General features: G+C 36.0%; 2 protein-coding genes across 5 annotated transcripts in view; one reads left to right on the forward strand and one right to left on the reverse strand.

Moving 5' to 3' along the window:
* LOC139970035 (NLR family CARD domain-containing protein 4-like) overlaps positions 1–27,813 on the forward strand; it is a 545,770-nt gene that overhangs the window by 414,940 nt on the left and 103,017 nt on the right. Inside the window, exons 10-12 of one of the 3 annotated variants that reach the window (XM_071975611.1) lie at positions 5,815–5,850; positions 10,378–10,427; positions 11,736–17,056. The exons of the other annotated variants lie outside the window; for them this stretch is intronic. Of the exons in view, the coding sequence (XP_071831712.1) occupies positions 5,815–5,850; positions 10,378–10,425 (84 nt within the window). The 3' untranslated portion in view covers positions 10,426–10,427; positions 11,736–17,056. Of the gene's footprint in view, positions 1–5,814; positions 5,851–10,377; positions 10,428–11,735; positions 17,057–27,813 lie in introns of those variants that run through there. 3 annotated transcript variants of the gene reach the window in all.
* LOC139970088 (uncharacterized) lies at positions 21,926–27,153 on the reverse strand. Of its 2 annotated transcripts, none has more exons than XM_071975771.1 (4): positions 26,864–27,153; positions 25,574–25,738; positions 24,203–24,321; positions 21,926–23,691 (listed from the first exon to the last, which is right to left on the reverse strand). In XM_071975771.1, the coding sequence occupies exons 2-4, from the start codon at positions 25,715–25,717 to the stop codon at positions 23,607–23,609; spliced, it is 348 nt and encodes a 115-aa protein (XP_071831872.1). In that variant the 5' UTR covers positions 25,718–25,738; positions 26,864–27,153; the 3' UTR covers positions 21,926–23,606. The 2 variants fall into 2 exon arrangements, with proteins under 2 accessions (XP_071831872.1, XP_071831873.1); XM_071975772.1 differs by having other exon boundaries at positions 26,826–27,153.

A 27,813-nucleotide genomic window follows, 5' to 3' on the forward strand; every position in this document is an offset into this window, starting at 1 on the left:
ACGGTCTTCTGTATACACGGGCGGCGATTTGTTTCAAATATTGGGGGGGGGGGGGAATTGGCTTGGGTGCCGGCGGGTAGCATCTTTCATCCCCAAAATTGTTCTCACGCTTCATGGTATTTTGTATATATACATATATACTGGTTGCTACCGTACAGCCCCATATTTTCCTTTTAAATCGGCAAACCAAATTTCATTACGGATGCGACCCGTCTAGCTAATTCATTTCGAAAAGTTAAAACAATTTTTGGTGAAAGTCTGTGATGTTTTTTGGCGATATTTAGAAACAAATTGTGACACGGTTAGACAGGTGCGTAGCGAGGAATTTGCCAAGGAAGGGGCCAAGCTTGTAGGTAAACCACCTAAGCGTAGCGCCACCATGAGTTGGCGCGAAGAGTATAAGAAAATTTAGGCCGAAAATTGCTCCCACAATGCTGTCAATGGCACTTCCCAGGCCTTGTTAGTTGCATATCACGCTATAATGGAAAAGTTTCTTGAGATTACATACTCAACCTGCAATTGGTCGTAATATGACCTCTTTTTACCAATTACTGTAGTTTGCAACGCCTGCCACATATTTTTTCTTAGTATGAGGGTCTTTGTGTGAACGCTTTATGATGAACTACACTGCAGACATGAACATAACCACACAGTGTTTACTCAAAGAGCCTAAAGCTATGTATGATAATTGTACAGTCTAGAACTTGAAAGGTTGATTTACGACCGTGTCAGATCGATGACGGTGTACTATTACTAAGCCTGTGCGTTGCCGATTATTATTCCGCACTTGTCCATATGCGGACTGTGCGGGACCGTAGCTATGTTTTTACGCGATAAACATGATTTATCGGCGATAAACGTGGTTTATCGTCGATGAACGTGGTTTATCGGCGATGAACGTGGTTTATCGGCGATGAACGTGGTTTATCGGCGATGAACGTGGTTTATCGGCGATAAACCATGTTTCTCGATAGATAAACATGGTTTATCGGCGAAAAACCTTGTTTATCGCCGATAAACCATGTTTATCGCCGAAAAACCATGTTTATCAGTGATAATCCATGTTTCTCAAGCGATAAACATGGATTTTCGCCGATAAACATGAATTGTCACAGATAAACCATGCTTATCTATCGAGAAACATGGTTTATCGCCGATAAGCCATGTTTATCGCCGATAAGCCATGTTTATCGCCGAAAAACCATGTTTATCTGTGATAATCCATGTTTCTCAAGCGATAAACATGGATTCTCGCCGATAAACCTTGTTTATCAATCAAAAATCCATGTTTATCGATCGATAAACATGGTTTTTCGATCGAAAAACATGGTTTATCAGTCGATAAACATGGTTCTTCGACCGATAATCCATGTTTTTTTCGATTTATTGAGCAATTGGCTTGCCATACACGTAGCCTACGCACACTACGATACTTTGTACTATATTCTTTTTCGGACACAGTGTATCAGTGAGTTAATTATGCTTTTGCAAAGCTATCATGCGCAGTTGCGTTGGGTCGGTCAAGGGTCACGGTTTTGATGATGTTTCGCGGGGTTCTTAGATGTAAGTAGTAGATGATGGCGATGGAAGCTCAATTTGCAGTAGCGCTTCATTGGTTCTTAGATTTGTATAGGATTTGTATTGCAGGAGGCGTCACATATTGGAAGAAGCATTCCTGCAAAGACAAGAAGCTGCTGTTCGCCGACAGAGAGCGTGTAGACGCATATTCATTCGTAATGCACAGCAAAATATTATGGATATGCAAGCCCAGCACGCACTGCTCACGCTAATGCGTACACGCGTCCGTTCGTATCCCTCTTTCGCCATCATCTCCGCATATTTCCTAAACACCTCCTTATTCCTGACGGGGTTTTCCACCATACTCTGTATCTACTCCCCCAAAATATATCAATTAGTGTCAGGACTTCTTGTTCCTCCCAGGTTTTACCGTGAGTAGTGGCCGCCGTTAGGAGTTGTCTTAACGAATTGTTCGGAGTGTTGACTGTTGTGTTGTTTTGTGGTAGAAACCGTACGTGTGCATGTACAGTACATGTATTAGTGTACAGTGTGCAGTGCAGTGCAGGTTTGGTTTGTTTACATCGTATGTATCTAGGCACGCGTCGCTATGTCAAGGGATTGAAATCGGGGATTTCCGGCCGAGGTCAGTGGTTATGCTAAAATGCGTATAGTCGGACAACGCAATTGCGATCACACGCATGGTTATTCCTGCTAACGATGGTCGGACCATTGTTAATTCGGGGTTAATGATGCTAATTACCATCTTTAGTGGACGATGGTCGGACGATCGTCAGACCATAGTAGAGAGCGGTCACACGCAAATTGTACCATGGTCGGACCATCGTTATGTCTGAGAAAATGTACGTGTGACCGGGGTCTAAAATACCTTATAGTGCAGGATACAGTGGGTGTTCCATACGAATAGTTCATGTCTTCTCAATTAATAGGAATTGTCCAATCAAAACGCTCAAAGGAATAAATAGTTAACGGAAGAGATGTAAATGTTGCATATTATAATTATGGGGATTTTTAACCTGATTTTTTTTTGATACACCATTATCGATGTAAGAATTATCCCTCGCGACAAAAATGGTATAATTAATGCTATATATGAAACATCACCTTGGACGATGTCATAAGAGGGATTTGTCTTAAATACAGATTAAGCTGATTTACATATACGACTGTCTTGTATAACAGACAACACATAGTCATATAGTCTATATCGCTGTAGGCATTCTGTTGCAGTCGCTCCGGACTAAGACATGTTTGGTTACATGGATGAAAGTGCTACAGTATGCATAGCTATAGAGACTTCAAATTAGTCTTGGTGATTTTCTTACTTTAAGATATTGATATAAAATATATATATTTTTTATTAGATTTGTTTTAAACTGTTACAGATCAGTGAGGTATGTGACATAAGTATGTTAAACAGGTCACGGTAGGACAGCGTTAATCTAGGATATGATCTTCATTTTACCCGACATGCTTGAATTAGGCGCAATGTTACATGTTGTCAAGTGTCTGCTTCCTCTCATGCTCACATTATACGTCAGAAACCCATGTGAGGGTATTAAGAAGTTTTATCACCATTTATCATGATCCTAAGCTTTGTAATGTTTTTAAACTTTCTGTTGGTGCTAGAAAACTAATTTCCATATTTTAATTTACACTGTCCCTACTCCTCTCTTTCAGCGCCCTTTCATCTAAGTTGGAACCATATTCATGTGTTCCCAAAGCAGCCATATCCGTTGTTGTATTATATCATTAATTTAACACGAAACGAAACCTTGTACAACTGTAAATGTCTAGAGAGATGTGTACGCATTAATGAAGTGGTAATTAATGAAATCACACTGTGGACATTGTTTTAATTCAGTAAACTTGAACCCAATCAAAGACAATTGGTCATAAAAATCTACGTATTGCCTAATTATCGTAATGGCACACTTTCTCTGTTTTTTATATTTTTATTTTGTATTAATATATCAAAGATGAAAAAGAAACTTCCTTAGAGATTATAATGGGGGAGGGTTGGGGAGCGAGGGGTGGGTGCTAGGTCCCCATTCTGAAGTAACGACAATTATATTTAAAGTTAAATGTACATTTGTCCAACAACAAGGACTTGTCCAGTATGTATATATCGTCTTATACAACGTATACGTTAGAAACCCTTGTGACGAGGTATGGTACAAGTAAATGAAACTAAATGAAGTCTCCCTTCCCCGCTCGTACTCCAGCACTTTCGTCCTATTTCCTAGTTATTGTTGTCCTTCTTTCTCTGCATGTAGACCCCTATATGCTCTTCTTATAAAAGTTATTATCTTGTGAATCAATGAATATTCTCATTTTTAAAATAGAGAATATTCAGACAGATACATAAAAAGCAAAATGAATCTATCGTGCTTCCAGTGTCTCTCTTCCACACCGTCTCAGTCAAAAATGTTGTTTTGGTGAAAATATCGATGCATTCTTTTCATCCCTAGAATCTTTACGTCTGACGTCACTGCACGCAGCAATACAACAATCATTAAATGTGACTCGGTTCTAGTAGTTTGAGTTGTAATGGGATTCGAGGAACCCATATTGATTATATTTCATTATTGATTTATATTAATATATATATACGTGACTGATATGAATCTGTGGGTCTTAGCAGGCTTATATATGAAAGGACGTATCTGGGTTTAACTTGAAATTAACAAATGGATTTTAGGTGGTTTCATCAACTTGTTGTACTTTAACATAGTAGGAAATTAAAGTTAAAAGTTAACCAAAAGATTCAATTTAAGGTTTTTATTTCATTTTCAAGAAACATCGTTTTGTACCATCCTCTGTATGTACAATACTATGAATAAGCAGCAGCATTATGATACAAAAAAAAGTCAAAGGTGAATCTGAACTGATAGTGGTTTTAAAATATTTGTAGTATTTCTTTTGTATTTTGAATAACGGCTAAATAAAAAAATAATATCTCGAAGGAGCCTGGGCCCGAGTGGGAGGAGAGGGGGTTGTTCAAAGTACCAGGTCATGTGGTTGATTTTGTAAAATTTACCGTCCGGCAAATTAACTATTGTATCTTGAAGATACAATAGTTAATTTGCCGGATGGTAAATTTCTTAATTATATTCAAGTGCTGACGATAATATAATGCAACATCCAGGCTTTGTATCATCACATGGTTCCTATTGTTATTAGTACTCTTTCCATTAGAACCATTCTATATGTCTGTATGGTATAGTATAAGAAACACTCTGTAGTTGAGTCCAATTATTCCTTTTCCCGAGCCGAGTCCGTGACTACTTGGTCGAGTATGGTACTCTCGAGTCCGAACAGAGTTTTACAGAGTATAAGAGCAACCCAAACCAAGTCCGAGTCCAGCTTATAGAGACACAGCAATGACGAGCTCACGCGGTTTCTGCCTATACTAGTCTAATAGACACACAGGGCGTATCGGTTACATAAACCCACTCTAAATATTCCTTAATTTACAGACCGTCGCTTCCTGTCTAAATGTTCCTTGCCTAACGTTGAAAGAGAGTCTAATATAATAAAACTGATGATGTGCGCATGTACAAATTACACATACAGGGTATATTTAAAAAGAAAACATCTGTGCAGGGTTTATTATATTTCATGGTATTTTTTAATGTTAACATATCTAGACTAGTCTATTTAATTCTCCCCTTGTGTCTCTTATTTTATGTGTTCATCCTACAACTGAATTTACCAAACTTTCATGGATATCTCTACACGATCAACAATACGATAGAAACAGACCATCTAAGACGAAGGGGGAGGGGTGTGTGTGGGGGGGGGGAGGACTACTATGATGCTATGTGGGCTAACCAATATTTTGCTTTATTTTTGCCATTACGTCGATCCAATCACGATGTTCCGGGGTCTATCTTTGAATACTGCCCTCTTTTTCTCTCTCGTGAGAAGTTCATCATTATGACGTCACTCAGTGTTTAATGACGTCGCTCAGTGTATGATGACGTCACTGTCGTCACTCAGTGTTTGATGACGGGTTTAAAAATAACTATGTATTCCCTATAAAGCTGATGTTTATATTAATGTTATTAAGTCCGAGCATCTTACATTGACGAGTCTGTCTCCTTTATTGACTTTAGAGTGTCAAATGTAGATGTGCGTTTACCTGCCAGGAATAATTTATTGCGACATTTGTGAAGATATATCTTTCTAACTTATACACTTTTTGCTTCGCTATATTATATTTTCCTGAAATTCATTTTCCAAATCTCATGAATATACTATTTCTCTTCCTTTCAGGCCTGTGACTATCATGGCAATCTACCAGGAGAAGAGGTAAGAGAGACTTAGATTCATGTTCTTGTTAATTAGTAACGGTAATTTTAATAACAGACAAAGAGGTATTAATTAATGTGAAACAAAGAAATGAGACAAAATAATATTAGACTTTGTTTCTCATAAGGGGGGAAATATTTATAATTGTCGTGTATCGAACAGGGAATTTAGATAGGCTAGCTACAAGTTTATACCTCGTAATGATAATAGCACTGTTCTCAATGACAAGTTTAGATGCGGCCTAAACAATCTTACTTCCGCACAGACAGTCAGAGAAATGGTAAACAAAAAAACGGATAGACTTTTAAATACTGCCAGGTTTAGTCAGATGTTATGGAGCGTTACAAGCTTCACACAATATTGGAAAATAACTTTTAAACTGTCAATCCCCTCCCGCCGGCAGATGCTTCATGATTATTTTATGTCACTCTGCTGATGTGCATACCATAATTCGTTACCAATTCAAAAAGTATCAAAGAAAATATTTTTAAATTTCTTGTAGTAAATCCTTTGTTCATTAATTTCTCCGTAATTTTTTTTCACAGTTTATTGACCGTGAAAGAAACTGATAAAAAAAAATTAACATTTTGAATGTTACTTTTATAGTGTAACAATTTTCTCTACACACAAAGGGCTAACTATAGAAGTCTTTACTCAAATCTACCATAAATCTCTACTCCGGTATTCTTTAATATCATAAAATCATTAGAATCATTCCCTGGGGTCGGGGAGGGGTTGGAGATGGTTTAGGATTGTATCCCTTGGGTAATAGCATCATGAATCATTGTGAAACGAGAGCATGCAGTGTGCAATAAAAGCACTAACTCGGAGCGAACTGTTGTTATATTACATATGAGGAAACTAGTAGAAATGAACGGTTGATGTTTTAGTGACTGAGTGATGACGTCATATTGTAATCCCTTACAGAGTGGATTAGATGGAGGAGGGGTGCATCAAGTTACAGTTCAGGTCCGTTATATAAAAGACATGAACACAACGGTGTAGGTAGCTAACAACATAATAGTTATTTGGATGAAGCTGCATGTATTAGAGTTGACTCTCTTCCAACATAAACTTAAAAAATACATTTATTGATCAATATACTTCCCAAATGTGTGTCAGTTCAAAGCCTCAAGTTAGATTTTGAGATGGTTTACGCTGGCTCATATCTGAATTAATTTATTATTTATTAGCACAAGCTGTTACAGTTATTTTTTTACGGTTACTTTTAGTCTGTTTTTTTTTTGGCAAAATGAAAGCCAATTTCCGAATATTGTACCAAACCTTTCTAATGTTAGTCAAAATGAGCTAGCAATGAGTTACAATTATACATTTTTTTTCCTCTACATGAAATCTTATTTTGGAATATTCAATGAAAACATTGATCTTTAACATGTCGTTGCCTAAACACATTTACAAACAAATGACACAAATAACACCAACTTAGGAGGTTCCATTTTGCTTTTAAATCATTTTTTTGTGTATGATATGTCTGATTTATCCAGCTAACAAATAATGTTCTTATGGGCGTTTAGTATAATGGCAACGTTCAGAATGAACATAAAAGTTGATTTCAAGGCACGTTTTGTCTTTCCTCGTATGGCTCATTTAAATTATTTTCAAATACGACGTTAGCGTACACGTGTAGCTAAGGTGTATTGATGTTACACAAAGCATTGTATATACGAAAGTTTACTAAGGGAAATTGGGTGTGTTTATACTCACCATGCAGGCGGCGTGATGAAGTATTTCTCCTGAAAGGCAGAAAACTAGCGGCTTGTAGTTCCATTGTTTCAAGGCGGAGGGAGGGAGGATTCGTCCGGATACATTGTTTAAAACTTGAGTATGTTACCCAAAGTTGTATGAACATTTAAATTAACCCCACCCCACTTCTCTTCATGGACGTCTTTGGTCGACCAACTTTCTTCGGCGGAGTTTAGAAGTCACTCATCGTTTAATAATTGTAATACATCTTGATATATTACGTCTGTAGACATCTTGTACATAACTGTAAGGTGTAACCATGGAGATCCAGGAACAATGTATAATATATTACTTAGATCTGAAGCTATTTAATGTTAATGTATAAAGGAAGCAAATTGCCCTTAGATGTCGAACATTAAACTATCAAAAACGTTTACAATATTTTCGAATACAGTGGTCAGTTTCATCCTTCGACGTTCGGATTACCTTTCATTTTGAATTAGGAAACACGTACTGATACTGTACAGAGAAACTAACAATATAGTAAGAAATAAAAGTAGGTAATTCGTGTTTCACGAGACATTAATTTCGATTAATTGTGCGACTGATATGGTTAACACTTGATTCACGTTAATTGTAAAGTCAAAACAATAGAGCGAAAAATGAGCATATAAAACATATAATCTGTCAATAATTTGCATCACGTGACACCAAAAGTGTTTTCAGTTTGTATTGTCTACAATGTGTTACAGCTCCCAAGTATATTGATATCTCGTTCATCGTTCCGGACTTGTAAGAAAGTAATCTGGCTTTCAATTTCTTGTTTTGAGAGGTTTTTCATTTTAATCCTCTTTGTCCATACTAAAAAATTCTTTGTCTCTTCTTCACTCACTATAAATATCTCTTTAATTCCTCCCATCTCTCTCCAATCTCTCCCATCTCTCTCAAAAAACAAACTGAGGTCAAGTCTAACTGTTACAATAGCCCTACTACCAGCAAACTAACGTGTTCCTAGACAATGGTACTATGGTAACCAGAGATGCCCGGATGCTACGGGAAGAGGACAGGAGTGTATTATGATCGCGAATTATTTTTTGGAACAGTGATTTTCTATCACTATAGTTGTGTATATTTTCGCATTGGGGTCCCAGGATGTATCAAATACTTTTAAAACTTAATATCAGTATTTTTTTAGGGCTTCGTAGGCAATATATCTCCGGGTCCAACAAGACTACTGACCATGTGTATTAAGCGAGCTCTTGAACGTGGGAACATTCACAGGGTAGCGCTTTCAGCACCCCTGAACATCGGTCTGAGTCCGCCCCTGCCTCCCCCCCTCACCCCTTCCCCTTCCACCGCTCATATTTAACCTGGTGTTATTGGGACGGTTATTTGTACTAGTTGATTAAATTATTGTTTTGGAAAATAACGTAATGCCAGCAAGAAAGACTCTGTCTTTCGCATTTAACACTTAAACTGTTAATAGTATTTCGCACTATAATATGCATTTATAATTAACGCCTAAACTGTTAATAGCTTTCCACTGAAGATAAAATAATCTAATGATAACACAAGTTCCGTCAAGACAAAACATAAAGCAGAACCGGTCTAGCATGGTCAAGAGAACCAAATAAACAAAATATCTCGTTATATGTCAATAATGATCAATTCAGGGATTTTTTATATTAAAGGAATGTCAGATAGTGACACGGCCTACCCAACATTTTACTTAACTTTTACACAAAATGTTACGATTGGTTTCAAAGTTCTAGAGGAAGAAGGGTGAGGGGTTGGTCCAGCTGGGAATATATACACCACGTTTATGGATCAGTTTATAACCTTCAGAATGGAGTAAACTGGTCATTTTAACACCCTAGGAATGCTGCCCCCTTCACCATCTCCTGAACTCTCATTTTTGTATTGCATAATAACGTGAGCCAATGTCCAATTTGACTTGGCTCCTACATTTGTGAATTCTTAAGAAAAGCACATACTGAGAGATGAGTGACCTGGATATGTTAATATCATGGTTACATTAATGTTTGATAAGGATTGTCGAACTTCCATAATGGTGAGAATGTTAAACCCTGCAGCTAAATTGAAAATGGCTACCCAGCTTGACGATATCATCTTATAAACAGGACGGAACATTTCCATGCATCGCACTAATGTGTGATAGTACATTAGGTTGCATTGTTTGAGTCATCCGTGATATCAAGCGGAAATCCCCTGGATAGGGTCATTTGATGGTTACCAGCAGGGAAGAGGATGGGGTGTGGAGATAAATGAACTGATTCTTTACACAGAAATCACTTTTATAGATGGGGAGAGGATTATATCCCTGAGTATTGAATCAATATTTGGTAACATATACTATTCATTTTTGTTACTTTATACACTTTTTTTCAATATATCAAGCAAACTGTAGAACTTGTTATAGAATCCAACCATCACAAGCATGGAATCAAGGCTACCACAACATTAGTGACCATGGTTCATGGATTTAGCCTTCATGTGTATATCATGTTCAGTACTAAAATATTCAGATGATGTTCTCGTTAGAAATCCTTAAAATGATAATTGAAATAATAATAAACAGGACAAAAATAATAAATACATTTAAAAACATGCAAAATGAATTTAACAAGAAGTAAAATTAAGTTTTTTGTGATATGAATCTATTATCTTAAAAAAAAACACTTCTTATATGGCTGCATATAATTAATATTTACAACATTTAAATATACTGCATTAACTTAGTTGTTGTGTTCTTATACGTATTCTTACATATATTCATTACTTATACTTTTCCCACTTGTGTAGGGTTTCGATGAGGAGAGTTACAAGAGAAACCTGGCAAGGCTCGAGTAACTGTAAGTCAATACAGCTGAATACTCTCTACCTTAGTAGCTAACATTGTCTTTGTTAACAGTGATTATGTATGTTACTTTTAATTGTAAAATCTTAATATAAATCTCCATCATAAACAACATTGTTTATTCCTATATGTGTTATTTTCCAATCTTATCTTGACACTTATATTATCTGCTTCAACTGTAATTGGTTTTATTATATTGTTTTAATAACCAAGCTCATCCCTGATTAAATGTATGAAGATGAGTGATAAGTTCCTTCCATTAACAGAAATAAAAGTATCTGTTCATCATTGCAATAATGTTAATGTACACAACCTCCCTTTCCGCTGCTTAGGCGTAAGTAGGACATAACTTCAAAAAGAAACATTTATTTGTCTGTTAACATGTGTGTTATTACTGAAACGGTTACTATAACGATAAGTATAATTCAACCCCTTCCTCATTATATTATTAATTTTATCGAAAAAAGGAGAGATTATAGTGAGTCCTCCTTTAATACTAACAGGGACAAAAGTGTCAGTAAACATTTGAAATTTTTATAACGAAAACGACTACGTGGGATATGGTGACGTCATTCCATTGATGACAAACAGAAAATAATAGAATATGTGGAAAAGAAGAGAGTTAATTCTGAGCAAGGTCAGGGTTCGTCAGCTGTTTGACATCTGTAACCTTATTAGGGACGTAAAATATATATAATATTTAAAAGATGTGATTTGGGATCAGGAAGGGGAGAAATGAAATACAGATTCATGAATTAACAGACAGAGGGAATGTCAAGTCAGTGGGTCACGATACTGTTTTCTAAAACACAAACATTTTAAACATTATGAACTTGTTCCATTTGTTTCCTCCAAATTTGTCTCGTGTAACAAATTATCTCCTTTTGCATAACACCAATAATTAGGGAAGTACAGTATATTTACAGAGCAAGTGAATTCCTTCGTTGTAGTTTAGAAGAATTTGATGTGCAAGTCATGTGTAGACCTACCTACGAGGACAAAAAATGCATTGAAGAGGGCGCCGCTATGGATTATGTGACCAAAGAGGGCAGCGTCATACCGGTCGGTTGCTTGTATCACGTGTCGCGGTGTTTTGTTAAGCTGGTTGGTTTAATTACTTGTATCACGTGTCGCGGTGTTTTGTTAAGCTGGTTGGTTTAATTACTTTTTATGGCGCTTTTTATGGGGGAGAGGTTTTTTGTAAGTCTTACCTCTCCATTGTTCTGTCAATAAGTAGTTTGCTGGATCTAGTTATGATGATAACATTATTCCCTAATATATATCATTTTATCTTATATCACAGCTCAAATACATGATCATCTAACATCGCTAATCATCAGCAGGACTGTGACGTTATTCACTCTCCTCTTAAAACGATGGCAGTCATTTCAGTGAGAAGGAATCTTATAAAGATTTAGGTTGTAAACTGTTAATATCTTCCAAATATAACAAACATTGCCAGATAGAGCTCCTGTATAATACACATGCATTTAGTCTAGTATGATTGTGACGTCATAATATTTATGTCTTCATTAAAGGTAATCTTGATGAACACTGTACCTTTTACAGTCAGTATGGATGGATCTTGTTTCGATATTAAGTTGTATAATACAACTGATAACTCCAAATCATACAAAGAAGTGAAATTTGAAGGTTACTTCATGTGTGTTATAAAGGATGGCTTTCGGCAGACTTTTAGTCTTAAGTTCAAAAGTTAATAAATAAGTTACATTATTAATGTTTCTAACAATTTTCTGGTTTGTCAGATATTCACCTTTAAAATATGCTGAATGTCTGGAATGCTCCTTTAAAGCTAATTTGATTGTGACGTAGGCTCCTCAGTACAGGCCTAGATATTAATGTAAAGCTATTGTTTCATAAATGTTAATGTTACTCAACAAAGTTAAGGTTCTTAACTTCACATTCCAATCAGAGATAAGTTTGATTAATTTCAATTCCATTTGTCTGTGTAAATGTTGTACCACGTAGAGTGTGTTCTTATATTTGATGAACTGATATGACTGTCTCTGTATTATATTAAATAGTTCAGTAACCTTTACTGATGAACTCAGCTGTTTAAAGTAACATGTCTAAAATGTTAAAGTAAAACAACATAGACTGAAAGCTAGTGGTCTAATGTTGAGCTTAAAGTTATCCTTTAATATACTACATGTTCAACTACATAGTTTTGAGCATTAAAGTCTACAAGACGAAATTTGTTAGGTTTTGTTAGTTACATTGCTGTCGTTCTGGGACTAGATGGGTAACAAGGTGGTGGAGACATAACTGTTATCTTGTGACCATATCTAAATCTGACGTATATGCTGCTAAAGTTTGTAGAGACTGTACACTATGTTTCTTATTAAGAGACAGCGACCTTAGTTTCGCCACCAACTGAAATAATATGGTGACATCACTGATTACCAAGTTTAAGAAATGACAATTGACAATTTACTACGTGTGTGTCTTGACTTTAGCTCGATGTAATTTAGAACATAACAAAAACAGAGAAGCACATGTTACAGAGATTGAGTAATTATGAGAAACGCGTCCACTATTATTTAAAATTTATTACTCCACCTATTAGGCGGGTTTAACCACAGGTAGTATATATAATTTGAATTTTATTGCTAGCGGTTTAAATAAAGAGAAAGGTTTGTTCTACCTACTCGTGTGTCACTGGTCAAGTATTGCTGGTGACCTGCTCTCGACCCCCATGCACCCCTCGGTGCAGGGTATAACATCCTTTATTAGTCCAATTGTGTGTAATAATATGATTCATCAAAAATCCAGACCCCTCTCTCCACCTTCCTACCACCCCCCTCACCTTCCCCTACTAACACTTTACTACTCAGAACAATACATAAACACCTGTTAATATTTTTAAACTATTTTCTAGCTGACATGTTTAAAATCTGTATATACTGTATCCACATGCATTCGGTAAGTAGGAGTGCGTGATTAAACGTTTATGTGGTTTCTTCGTTCTTCCTTTTAATAAATTAAGATTTAAACTCTGACATATCGGTTACGTAATGTCTTAAATCTAACTAGAGTAGAGCCACAACGTTAGGACTAAATAACATTCATTAGTTATCTACACTAACATTGTGTTATTAAAATAGATCTACAAGAACTTATATGTGATATTAATTAATATCTGTGATGTTTTTGTTCTAAGTCAGCATTTCTTCATTTCTTTCTGTACCTATGTATCATCGTTCTTAACATGAATACAATAAGATGACGTCATGTTACGTCATATTATATGATCATATAACAAATGTATAGTATGTGTATATTAAGTAACTGAGACTTTAATAACTTCATCGATCAATACTTTATTTTGGATAATTATTTTAAGCTTCGCTTTATGAATGTTTTCATTGATTTATGATCTGTACATTTCATATCATCATTTTAATAATTGCGTTTATTATTAATAATTGTACGGCATATCCTATTCGATGTACAGTATTAACTGATCCCATCAGCGCACGAAGAATATAACATGAACGCTCAAAATAGTTCACCGACAAACAAACATACACACGTTTCTATTGAGTGTTAACGTTAACTCTTCGAACGTAACAGTCAAGTTAAGGATGCTTTGATCATGCGCAATTAGTTATATTTCTCCAGGTATGATAACATGACGTCGATATAGGATTTATAACATTACTACAGAAATTAAGGAGATAGACAGGTTCCCATTATTGTTAGTGCTTTTCGTTATGTTTTAAATCAAAACTGACTGTAACGTCGATAATCTTAAAAATGAAAGTCAAGAGGAAAATTTACATTTGACTTATTAAAGAGAATCATACACTAAACATCCTGGTGAAATTTGTATCCAATTCCTACATTGCGTTTGGAGATATCGATAGCTGAGATTGTAACAGTTTGTACCGAAAGTGAACTTGAAGCAAACAGGTCTGCTGTCATAGTAGGTGTGATGCCTGTGTGATGTCACTGGCAACAAAATGTTCTTTTTTTTTTAATGCTTTCACTTCCTTGGTTTGACTTTGGATTGAAAAACATCCCAACTTTGTTTAAGGGGTATGTGACAATGACAATACCCATAGTATAGAACATACCAATTTTGAAAAAAAGAAAATTAGACTCCCCTCGCCCCCCCCCCCCAACCCCCCCCCATTTGTGATTCCTTGTCGAAGGCAAAAGGAACCTATGCGATGGTGATGTCGTGTGCGTGTGTGTATGTGTGCTTCTGTGACGCTTGGTTGGGTCCGCGATAACTCAACAACGGAGTGATGGATATTTGTCTTACTTGCTAAATGTACATGCATTTACGTAAGATGGGGTGCCCTATTTGTTAGCGCTGACTTTAAGAATATTAATGAGGTTATGCACTCTTGGACCCGAACTTGTGGGCCCCAATATTTTTGGGACCATTTAAGCGCAAAGTTTTATTGGGCCCAAATTTTGGGAACGGCAAACAATTTATATTGCAATAACTCCACAACCTTCAAGTACATCAGGTTGTATCCAAACTTGGAATACAGTTGTTGGTTAATAGCTGGTACATGTTGGCATAAATATTATGTTACCGTATTGGGTGATGACGTAAAACACTTTAATATTCCACTAATCAAGAAACAATAGTGACCGTTGGACTCTTGTTGATATTTTATCGTCTTCATTTACCTTCCGTTGTTATTAAAGTCATAAATAATGCCTTACCTTTAAGACATACGATCACGTGAGCTCTCATAATTTATCAAGATCGAATAAGATAATAACGCTGATAATGTTCTATACATCAAGTTAACATTAAGTACAATGGTATGCTCTCTGTGTTTAATCTTCGTTTTTTTTAAATTTCCTTCAAGTTTTTATTTTACTGCATCTTTTAAAATTGTTTGTGAGATAAATGGAGAATCAAACCCAACGATCATCTTAATAGTATGTGATAGGTTAGCTATCGATATCATGTGATACCACTCTGATTTACGCTCCAATAATTGCCATCATGTGATTGTAAAGCTATCGATCATTTTAATAATATGTGATAAGTTAGCTATCGATCATTTTAATATTATGTGATTGGTAAGCTATCGATAATTTTAACATTACATGATAGGTCAGCTATCGATAATTTTAATATTACATGATAGGTAAGCTATTGATCATTTTGATATTACATGATAGGTAAGCTATTGATTATTTTAATACTATGTGATAGGTAAGCTATTGATCATTTTAATATTATGTGCTAGGTAAGCTATCGATATCATGTGATTGGTAAGCTATCGATCATTTTAATAAAATGTGATAGGTAAGCTATCGATCATTTTAATATAATCTGATAAGTATTCTATCGATCATTTTAATATTATGTGATAGGTTAGCTATCGATCAGTTGAATATTACATGATAGCTAAGCTGTCGACGAGCAAGTCACTTTAGGTCACTTTACGCATTTGAGAACAATTACATTTGAACTTGGAGATACTGGTTCTGTACATGACCCGTAGATTTGAATAAGTTTTGAAATATTACATTTTGCCTTCATTAATTGCTTTGTGTACAGTCTTGTTTTGTAAGGTATATACGCAAAACCTTAAACAGCTATTGTTTTAGCGTTACAAAATGTTGGCGTAGTAAAGCTGATAATATTATGTGTATATCAAGTAATCATTAAATACAAAGATCTGCTCTGTATAGTAAATACTCTTCATTTTATTATTTCATTGTTATTTTAATGCACTTTATAAATGAGTCTACTGGTTTCATTTTATTTCAGATCTTCTTTATTTCTTGATATTTTCCTTCCATTTAGAACAATTTTAAGACTAACCAATACTTGCTCTAATTATTGTTTTATTTAGTCATTGATTATAAGATTGCATCTACTTAAACCATTTATTAATTTTACTTTCTTTTAAGATTTAGTTTGCTTTATTTGGTTCCTCCTATTTCCAATTTATAAAATTAATCTTTGATATTACCCACGCGTAATACAGTGATTATTAGAGGAATATAGTTAAATGTTATCATAATAACAATGGCTGGCTGTCTACCGTTATACCATTGGTTGTGTTACTCAAAATCATACTAAAAAATTGTTTTGTTTTATAATCCAGTTCTTTGTTTCATTATTATGATCTCTAATGATGTTTCTTTGAAGACAATAGGAACACGTGACTGACGTATTATAGTAAGATTTTCAAATGATAGTTACAAAGATAATGTTTTTGTATATTTAAGATGAACCTTAAATTCAACGATCGGCTCTCCATTAATGTTTTTCATTTTCTTGTATCGTTTTTTTTTTTGCTACTTATTTATTAATGAAACTAATTGGTGATTAATGAATATTCATGATATCTTCACTGTTATTCAATTTTTGTCGTATTTGCTTTAACCCAATTGGATATGATGAAGCCTCATGTTTACCAATATTATCCAACCCCCGTCCCGAAAAATTGAATATATTTACATAACAACAAACACCGACTCACATATAAATATGGAAGAAATCACTGCGTTGCAGTATCTGTTTATAATATTAGATAATTCCAAGGAAATAATAATTCCTTTATTTTGTAATTGTTCTTGGGGTCTTCCGTATTTCTGTATGCTTGTACAATATACAATGTTTGCCCTCAAACACACTTGTTCCCTTTAAGGCGATCCTGGTCTCTCATTGTGATACAATTACCGATTCATCCCGTTTATCTGTTACTATATTATAAGTTCGTATCGTAGAATCTAATGATGAAATTATTAATATGTTTTGATGTTGTAATGTCAGCGGAAGCAATAAAAGAAAACTAATCAGAAGAATATGGTCAACAGTTTTATCTCTATGTAGCATGTAGTATATGTACTAATTTGAAATATTTTAACCTCTTGTGTGCCTTAAATTTAAACTTTCTCTTCAAGTTCATCCCAACATTTTCTAGAAATAAGTGCCTTTTGAAAGATTCCAAACTTCCAACTTTTTACCAAATATTCAAAAGTGTATAACAAAATGATCGTAAAGTATATTGCTCTATGTGGCATCTGGTGACCATTATCTGATTTTATAGCGTGTTTAGGGCAATATCTGAATCATCTCCAGGCAGGATTTTAACGGTTATAAAATCATCCTTGTTTTTTTCTCCTTAAAGAAACGAGTTTCACTCCTCGTTCCCATACGAGGACTTCTCCTTATCAAAATCCATTGAGTAGATCATTGACGTATGCGTACGCATGAGGCCGGGGTGCGTTGGGGGGGGGGGGTAGAAAGCGGGTGTTTCTTGTGGATTCCCTCCATTGTATTAACTTTAAATCGAGATGAACTTCCTCATTGAATTTCATTCGTTAAATTAAAGATGAATTAATAAACTGGTATATCAATGATACCGATACTCCTGGCCACTATATCTTCTTACTGAAATCATTTCTCCCGTACAATGTCCTTTCCCTTCCCCGTTCGTCCTCAACTGAACTGGATACCACGTATGTCTGTTTATATGTATTGACAACGTCATAAGGCTTATCAATATATGCTAATATTTTTTGAGGCCTTTGTTAGAGGGTTTTCCTTAAACTGTTACCTAAAACGCAAACGAAAGTGTACATTTGCTGAGAGTGTTTATTAATACATCGATGACAATATCTTTTTCTATTTTACTTATTATTTTATGTCGTGAATTTGAAGGTTGCTTCATAGACTTGTTTCAACATAGATTTCAATCCTTTCTTGTTTTAACTCTCTTTGACTCAGTTTCTAAAGGTCGTAACATTGACCTATATTGATGTCTGGCAGTAATATAAATGGCTTATTTCATCCTTCATGGTGTGATTTGTGGTCTTGCAGAAAAGAGATATATCGTCTCGTTAACACCGCGGTTTATGGTATACCGCCAGCTGACAGTTTGTGGTAATTCATCCTAAGTAAGCGATATTATCAGATCGATACACAGTTCAATGATGGGGTAATGATTGCTCCTTGTTTGAGGTGTTTAATTAGTCAACGTACTGATAGTTGTCATTACATTAGTAAACAAATCAAACAGAACACACATCAAACTTCAAAATACGAAAGGGAAGTGGGGGGGGGTGGCTGGAAATCTGGACACAGTAGCATATATGACGTCATGATCTATTGTTAGGGCGTAAGATATGCATCATCACATATATCATGATAAGACTGCACTGTATGGTGGAGGGGAGGGTTTGAGTTTGGCGTGGATAAGTTACATTATTTAGGTTGTACTGATGTCACATGTGGTTAAATATCTTACCATGAACCTTGCCTTGGCAATATAAAGCAATTTTAACTCCTATAATGCGGAAGTCATTGTTTTCCAAGATGACAATATTACGGTAAACAACAGTCGACCCATTCAAGAGTGAGGCAAGAACGGGATATGTGTGGAAGGCTAATATAACCGGAACGATGGTAAAACCTAATCATGTTTGGTTAGTGTACGGATGAAAATAATTTTACATTTAACGACACTTTAAGTAGCATTTTTGTGGGTAAGTTTGTAATTTTTCATCTCCCCCGACCAAGCCATGTAAGATTAACTCCTGTTTTAAAATTATCAATATATCTTACCATGTGAATGTTGCCGTACAACTGCCGATAAAAACTAAACTGATTGGACCAATAATACACGATAAAATACATGTAAGTTATGTAACACACAAATTCAGTGCAATATTTTACTTCTTCATTTACAAGCCATCCATCTGCATACATTATTACATCATTTAATGATATCCTAATTTACCTAAATTTGCTCGTAAGCAAACGTTACGTAACAAATATGTAAGGACAAGACAATGTTTCTCTCATTGTAAACCTCAAAGCAGCCATATTTTCCAGAAGAATGTTACCAAAACCTTCGACTTTTCAAAATGAGATTGCAATTAATCAAATTAAGGCACCTTGTTTTAAGTCGGTTAGTAAGAGTAATTAATAAAGTACATACAGTTTACAAATTGTAGTCAATCAGATAAGTTTTTAACTAGATCTAGAACATTCAAACTTTAACTTACTGTTTGTTTGAATTAAGCCTTACAAAGTTAACAAACAGTTTTGCTACTGTATTCCTGAAGCAAATAACACTTTTATCAAAATCAACCTAAATATTTACTTTAAATATACAAAGAATCATCTTCTTAGCCTAACACGAAATAGTCCATTGTTACAGACTAGCATCCAATCTAAAAATATACACTTAAAAAATGTTGCATTCAAAGTGAAACCATTTATCTGTACTAGTTTTAACAATATCAGCATTGATCGCCGCACAGTTCTCATTTCTCTTTGAATAAAGCGTACGACCGCCCTCTAAAATAACAAAGTTTGCATCACGCGGGGGACACAACTATCTTCTAATTATAATAAAGGTATCGTAAGATGAAGACTGTGGAGTACGGTCAGGATAGTCAGAGTGAGGTTGTAGGATTATTTAGATCATACATGTTTCTTTGAGATTAGAAGGGCCGCCCTGACATAAGTTAGTTGTTGATGTTCACAAGAATGAATATTCAAATAACATAATGATATAGATATAAACATCAAGAATAACAAAGGTGGAACCATAATAATGTACAGCTTACTACCGTAAAAGCTGTGTTTATTTATTAGGGGAAGATTGTGATCGTTTTTATAACCAATTTGGTTTCGCTTAGGTTGTGAATACAACTATACATTTACATGCTAAATATACTTATAGCTTATTAATCAGTTTGAATGATATAGTCATGCCATAGGAGTATAAAGACAAACTTGTGTTTATGTACATAGTTTAAAGCCTGCACGACGATAGAGATATTGCTTGTTATGTATATTTAGCGTATATGAATACAAACGGTTATCCAGGTTAATCGGCCTATAAATCTGAATTATTCGGTCGAAACACCTGGGTTAACAATGACAAACTCCGATAATTAAGCGGATTATCGGTCTGATTTGTAACCCAATATCCAATTTTATTGCCGATAAGCTTTCATGTTTACTTGAGTAACCTGAAGTACTGGTTCAAAACACGACTAGCATCGACCGATAATCCAACTTTTTTTCAGGATAAAACTGGAATATATAATGAGTGGGTATTTTGCTTTGTCGAAATGAAAAAAATACCAGATATTTCCGAAACCGAACACTACACACATAGGTCAAGGAGGCGGAAGGGGGGGGGGGGCTAACGAAATATTTCTTTCTGAAAATTCGGGCAATATGCTGAGAATTTTTTCGGGCACCTATACTGAAAGAAAAATACATTGCAATGATCTAGCTAAAGGAAATGAATAGTTTAAAAATTATCTCCTTGGTAATTAAAATAAAGTTCTAAGCTTGGCCGACTAATGCACCATTACTAATGTAAAAGAGAGTGTTGACATAATTGGACCTCCATGCTTTTTATCCATCTACATAGGACAATTCGTTGTTTATAATGAGCATCCCGCCGTATAATGCGCAACTTTCAGTGACCGTAGGGTACATGATGGCATGCGATGTAATAACCGATGCTTGCTTATATGATATTGACATTTACATGTTGAACGTGCGCGGAGCGTGCGAAAATGTTGGTTATATTTTCGGGCAAGTCGTTACAGCTCCCCAAATAAAATTGGGCTCCTTCGCCTTTGACTACACACATAGACAGTTTTGAGGCTGTTCATCCTGGAACGCCATTTTCATGCTCACTGATATGATGTGGTATCTGCTGTTTGCTTTACAAATTCGAACAGTCACGTAGCGGATAATTTGCCAAGGGAGGGGCGAAGCCTGTAGGCAAATTATCTAAGCGTAGTGCCACCACGAGTTGGCGCGAAGCGTACAAGAAAAGTTTGGCTAAAAATGCCTCCCAGATCGCTGGAAATGACACTTCCCATGCCGTGTAAGTTGCAACTAAGCATTTTCTATTTCGAATTTACTAGCGATATCATATAAAAATATGCTCGGGGGGGGGGGGGGGAGCGGCGGTCGTAAATGCGTCATACTCCCGACGACTCGGTCGAGTTCGAGACCAGCCACAGTTGGTTTCATAGCAAAATTGTTTAAGGCGTCCACACACACACGCGTTATGATAGACCATATATAGATACATTAGTGAGAGAGGAAAAATGGAAACGTCAAAAATGGAGTTGTCGGTTTAAGGGGTAAGGTGAGGCGCTTGCCCCTTCCGAAATCCTCGATTCGTCACTGTCTACGCGGTCATGTGTATATAATAGGTTCAGCGCTGTAATGATGTCACTGTTTCTCTTTCTCTTCCCGGTGTCTATGCGTTTATCTTCTACTCCCTCCTTTCCTCCTTTTTCTCTCCTTCTTCTTTTCCCTTCCTTCCTCTCCTCCTCTTTTCCCCCCTCTTTTTCCTTTTTTCCCCTCTTTTTTTCTTCTCTTTTTTTCTTTCCTATTTTTCTTACCCGGGGGGGGGGGGGGCGCGCGCCCCCAACGCCCCCCTTGGATACGCGCCTGTTAGCTATACTTCCAGAAAAAAAAACATACATTGTTCAACGACACGTACACTCTAAAAAACAAAGTGCTGAAAACAGCACATAGAGTGCTATTTTACAGCACTTACCAAGAGCCCTATGAGGGATTGCACCCTTAGTGCTATAAACAGCGCTCTCAAAGGTGCTAACCATACAAGCACCTGAAAAGTGCTACAACAGTCCCGCACTTTAAGTGCTACCACCAGCACTGGAAAGAGCAAATATAGCACCTGTAAGTGCAAGTCCTAATTAATCTGTATCACTTGCAAAATATGGAATGCAAAGGGTAGGTCAAAACACAGCATCTCCTGACTGAAATAAAAGGGAACACATTTTATTCTTTTCTTTCTTCCTTTTATTGCTTCCTGTACTTGAGAAATAAAAATTCATAAGTTACACTTATACCAAATAGTGTAGACGGATTAGCTTAAGTATCTCAGCAAACCCTTTGGTTACTATAAATTTAAGGCTGTTGACCAGAAGTGCTAGAGTATATCCATGCATAGTGTTCTAGCCTAACTTTATGTTTACATTTAGCCATGGACGTTACAATTTTCAAACATGATATTAATTTTCTGTATTAGTACTGAGTGATATTTACAGGAGATGGGACTATGCACCCCCAAAATTCAGTAAAATCCAGATTCCAACTGGAAAAGATCTCAGATTGGACGAATTAAATTTAAAAAAAAAAAACATTTTTGACCACCCAATGAGGCTTTGTTCCCATGGTCCCTTATTTTGGACAACACCTTCAAACCTATTCACTCCACTCTTTGAATTAAGTCAAATGAAAATAACACCAACTTGATCCAAAATTAAACTGAAACATAACACTGAATAACATCTAACAGTCTGAATGAATGTTTTAAAACATGATAAAATTAACAGTGACAACACCCAATCAAGAATAAGTTAGGTAAACCTACGCTCCCGAAGGGCGAGCAAGTACCTGACATATTGTGAGTCATTAATTAGTAATGAGTAATTTGTGTGAGTGGCTGTGGCTGAGATCTGGTGCAAGCAGTATCCCTCCCAATTTTATAAGCCCAAACTTAAATCATCAACTGTACAACCTGAATAACTGGTCAAAACCTGAATTTATCCATCATAACCAGGTTCATCTGGAGATGATTTTAGAGATATATGTGGGTCTAAGTTGTGTAGTGTTCAGTTTTGTATTTGTTAACCATGTGTTGTAGGCCTTATATTTCTGTTAATGTCAAAAATCCAACTACACTTTATATAATAGGTATATACTGAGCTCTAAAGGATTACTAGAATTGAAACACTGATCCCAAAGTAAAAACATACGGCATGTTTTTCTACTACAAAATGGCCAATGCAACTTAAGAAACGTTAAGAGAAATCTTGAAAGAGATTAATGCTAGTAATTAAAACGAATAAATTTTAAGACATGCTTGCAACAGACTTTCCTTAATGCTTTTTAACTAAACTGTGAACAGTCTCTACTCCACATTTTGCAAGCAATCCTTATCTCCTTAACATGATTACTTATCTTTTGACCTGTTAGGGGTATGCCATACAACACAGTTTGGATAAAGGTGTAGAAATCTGTGAGCTGCACCGCATATGCTACATTAAAAACATAATGAACTTTCATTAAATTATCTGTAGCTGCTACAATTCCACATGCTTGCCTGGAAACAGGTAGGGCAACTCCATCCAGAACTACAAAAAAACTGCTGCAAGTCAGTCACATTGCTTCCAATGGCCAAGAGGTGTGGCTATTTACTGCTGAGTTGGCTTTTCCTTGCATATTCTTCCACATTTGTTCCGATCTAAGAAGAAAATAAATTAAGCAAGCATTAATTTCCAAAATAGTGCCAATTTCTCTAGTAATCTCTGAAAACTTCAACTAGTCCGGGTGAAAATTAGTTCACATTCTGCTTGCATCACTAACCGTACTATTATGTATCTTGCCTGAACTGCTGCCTGGCTAGTGCCATATTTTAACCAAATATAAAATCCATGTTAATATCTAACCAGCTAAAAAGATATGCAGATATTACTTGATATATAATTAAGGATTATCTGGCTCAGGTACAGAATAGTCTACATTGACCCACATCTGTATCAGATAGTTTTATGTGGTTGACTCTTATCTCCTGAAGGAAAGACACATTTAATAAAAGCACCTACCTGGACCGCCCAGCCCAGATTGAGCCAAGGGGCTGAGGTCTAGAGGACAGAATGTCAGCACCAATATCCCCTAGGCTCAAATGGTTAAAGATTGATCACTCTGCATGAATTTTGGCAGATCTTTCCCACTCAACACACAAAACAACTTACTGGTTGCCAGGCGATGAAGTAACCGACATTGTCATCTCGACTGCATTTTCCACTTTTCCTTGTGTTGAAAGACGGCAATAGGTGAACCAATGCAAAGAGACCGTACATGGATGCATGTTCTAAAGAAGAAAATGAAAAGTTTCTTAATAATGAAAAACATAAAAACAGATTACATATCTCAACAAAACAGATGTATATGTCAACAAAATAGTGTGACGTGTAAGTTAGTAATTGTTTGTTCCTACTACTTGCTCTAGAAATTGCAATATACAAATTACACATAGGCACTGCATGCCAAAAAAAAAAAAAAAAAACATTAATCTGATATACTTTTATGTCCACTGAACCCAATTACATAGGCCTATGTCAATTTCACAGTCATAGGTCTTTTCAAAGTCACTAAAATAAATATGGTGGAAGACTGAAGGATTTCTGGGATGCTTCTATAATTGAAATTGGTTAGGCCAGGAAATTAATACTTTTGCTTATTGAATACACTGTTGGATGGAGGAAACTAAGGCATCAAGTGGTACAGTAACTCGTATAAATGAATGAACCAAGCAAGTGGCTATACAGGTACAACCCTACACCACCAGACCTACAACATTGGTTCTAGAATGTTTCTAGAATAATAACACACCCCTCCACCCACAGCGCTTTAACAGTACGTGGCTCAAGAAAATTTCCTTCAGTTTACCCTTACTCCACAGCTGGAAAGAAAGCAAAAGTGAACAGGATTGCCAGCTTAGTCAATTTTAGTGCATGGGCCTAAGAACTGGCTACTGGCTAAATTTTAGTTATAACCTTTGATCTGAAATCTGGATACAAGTTTTAATCCACTGATTTCAACAATTTGCGAGCAATCTGATAATGATCTGGCTATTTTTGATTCACACGCTGCAGCCTGAATTGACACTTAAATGATCTTTGACCTCAATTTTTGGATACATTCGTGATGGGTCCCCTCCCATGGATCAGTTTAGCCAAGTTAGCTTCAGTACTTGAAAATTCACATAAGACTGCAGGAGATAATACCACTTAATGAACTATCGTTAAACAGGTAGATGCCCACCAACCACATAAGCTCCCACCAGCTTCTATAGTGTCTGAACTTAAGTCTTCTTCAAAATCTAGATTGGAATGTAATTCAGTTTCGGTTTAATCACTTTCATTCATTTCTTCCATGTATGTCTAAAGAAAGTTGGGTACCAGACAAACTGTTAACAGCATTGCCCCTTTTCTGTACATGATTTTACCTATAGCAGTCTTTTAAAGAGCTAACATACCAAATATTCACTACAGAAAACTTGACTGAACTTGCATAATGAGAGTCACATGACTACAAAATGTTAGCACTTTTTTGAAGCATACCCTCAGACTTTTCTGTTTCTTCAAATTCAAACTGAAGGTCCCGCAGAGCTGAGTTGGTGAGTACATGCTATGTACTTCCAAATGAAGCGGGAATGTTCCCCCCCATTTCATCAAAAAGTTATTGGCGACCTGATCTCCATACATCTGCTCAAAGTCTTGCAAAATCTACAAGTACAAGAATGGAACAAGAAAACATGCAATGAATCTCAAAACATGTCAGGTTTCTTTCATTTTTCTGCAAAAGCTCGAGTCTATAAACAGTTTCGATAAAAAAAAAGCATGTTTAAAGTTTCACCGAAATTTGTTTCAAATTAATTGGAAAATTTAGCCTACCTATAATCTTTCACTTTTCATGAGAGAACATCTTAAATGAAGCACATTTACATTGGGAGTCATCATTTCAAAAGAAAAACATACTTATAGTAGGCCTTCCTTGATAGGTGCAAACAAGGCAAACATTAGGGTACACAACATTAAGCGATGCATGAAAAATGGGAAACACTATGAAGGTCAAATAAGAATAGGATGTATACAATTACTCTGATCATTATTTTATGTTTACATTTACTTTAATTTTTCTTTAAACCTGAATAATGTATGACTGTGAAGTATGGTTTGTACTTGTACTTTTTAGGCTACTTCATTTTTTAGTCGGCAATCACACACAGACCTTACACTGCAAAATAACATTAACAACACCAACGTTAGGCCTGTTGCCACAATAATGTTAGGCCTAGGCTAGGCTACCACAAATTCAAAGCGTAATATGGAGTGGCAGGTCTTCCACAACGTTCTCTTGTGGTCGTCTAGCGGCCATTGGCTCATATTCTTTAGGCATTGGCATATAAACCAATACTTATTGCATTGGGCCTGCCTCTCTTATACGTTAAGACTCTGTGATGGCCACTTGTGCAAACACAGTAGACTGTAGTACCAGTAGCACACCTCAATCGAATCACCATTGGCGGCCATAAAGTTAGGCCTTATAAATGTTACAATAAGGAGGTAGGCTAGGCCTATAAACGCCCAATCATAAACTTGGCATAGCCTAATGTTATATCAGAGCGCATTTGGCATTTACATACGTGAATAGACCTATGAAATATGTGGTAGGCTACCATCACTAAGACGTCGACAGAGGAATTATTTCAAGGGAATTCCCGACGTCATCAGCGAAGCTAGGTTATTGAAAACATGAATGATCACTCAAATTTCATAAAAGGTCGCCATATCAGCTTTCAAATATCCTTACTCTGGTGAATATTCACAGATTTCAATTCAGAAACTTACGTCTGCCGGTGGAACGTTCGTCAGTTGTCACGTCTAGCGATGCGATATGCAACTATTTGGTTATAACCAATAGCGTTGTTGCATGTTACTGACGTCACCGCCTTCAGCCAATCAAAAGTTAATACGAAACTTTCAGCACTTAATAAGTGCAGTGCATCACAACTACGGCGATAGCACTTTGGTATGGTGCAAGTTATTTAACACTTGAAGGTTGAGATACTAGCTCTTAAAGTGCTAATTGATGACTAGCACCGTGTTGGAGCTACTAAATTAGCACTTCAGTTTTTAGAGTGTAGGCAAGATAATGTCGCTGTGTCGGGTGAGACTGCAGTTTGTCTCACAATAAAGTGTAAACAAAAATAACAAAGAATATGATAAACCTGTACTTCTAGGCTTGTAAGGACTCCCTCCCCACCCACCCCACCATCCATGAAAAAAATGTTTCTTATACACACTCATGTCGGGGATGTCCAGGTAAACAGTTAATTTTGGGCGATAGTGCAAAGAGCGTAGTAGCCTAGATGAGCTGCGCTTACGGTGGTGCTACACGGAAATATTCGGGCATCATGATGCTAAATAAAGAAAATCATTAGGCCTATATTAATATTAATGTCACAAAACAAATAACACAAAACGCTCTCCACGGAACTGTCGGGCAAAAATTTGAAAAAGATTCGGCAACCTACCGAAATTTAGATATAGATTATATATATATATATATATATATATATATATATATATATATATATATATATATATATATATATATATATATATTCTCCTCTGAAAAATGTGGGGGGGGGGGCAATCTGCCCCCTGCCCCCCGCCTCGTACGCAGGCAAGAACAAATTAACGTTATTCAGAAAAAAGTTCCGATGGGGTGAATGCATTTGCGGGTGCTTGCGTGCGTGTGTGTGTGATGTTAATTTTCCATTCACGGAGATGAAAGC

This window comes from Apostichopus japonicus, chromosome 7 (genome assembly GCF_037975245.1).
Source record: "Apostichopus japonicus isolate 1M-3 chromosome 7, ASM3797524v1, whole genome shotgun sequence".
Lineage (NCBI taxonomy): Eukaryota > Metazoa > Echinodermata > Holothuroidea > Aspidochirotida > Stichopodidae > Apostichopus > Apostichopus japonicus.

What these genes read in the sequence shown, in the direction of transcription:
- LOC139970088 (XM_071975771.1), bottom strand. Translation starts at nt 25,717, where the DNA reads ATGTATGGAGATCAGGTCGCCAATAACTTTTTGATGAAATGGGGGGGA. An exon ending in AGAAACAGAAAAGTCTGAGG is followed by an intron (nt 24,322 to 25,573) that starts GTATGCTTCAAA and finishes TTTCTTCTTTAG; the next exon opens with AACATGCATCCATGTACGGT. An exon ending in ACTTCATCGCCTGGCAACCA is followed by an intron (nt 23,692 to 24,202) that starts GTAAGTTGTTTT and finishes TTTTCTTCTTAG; the next exon opens with ATCGGAACAAATGTGGAAGA.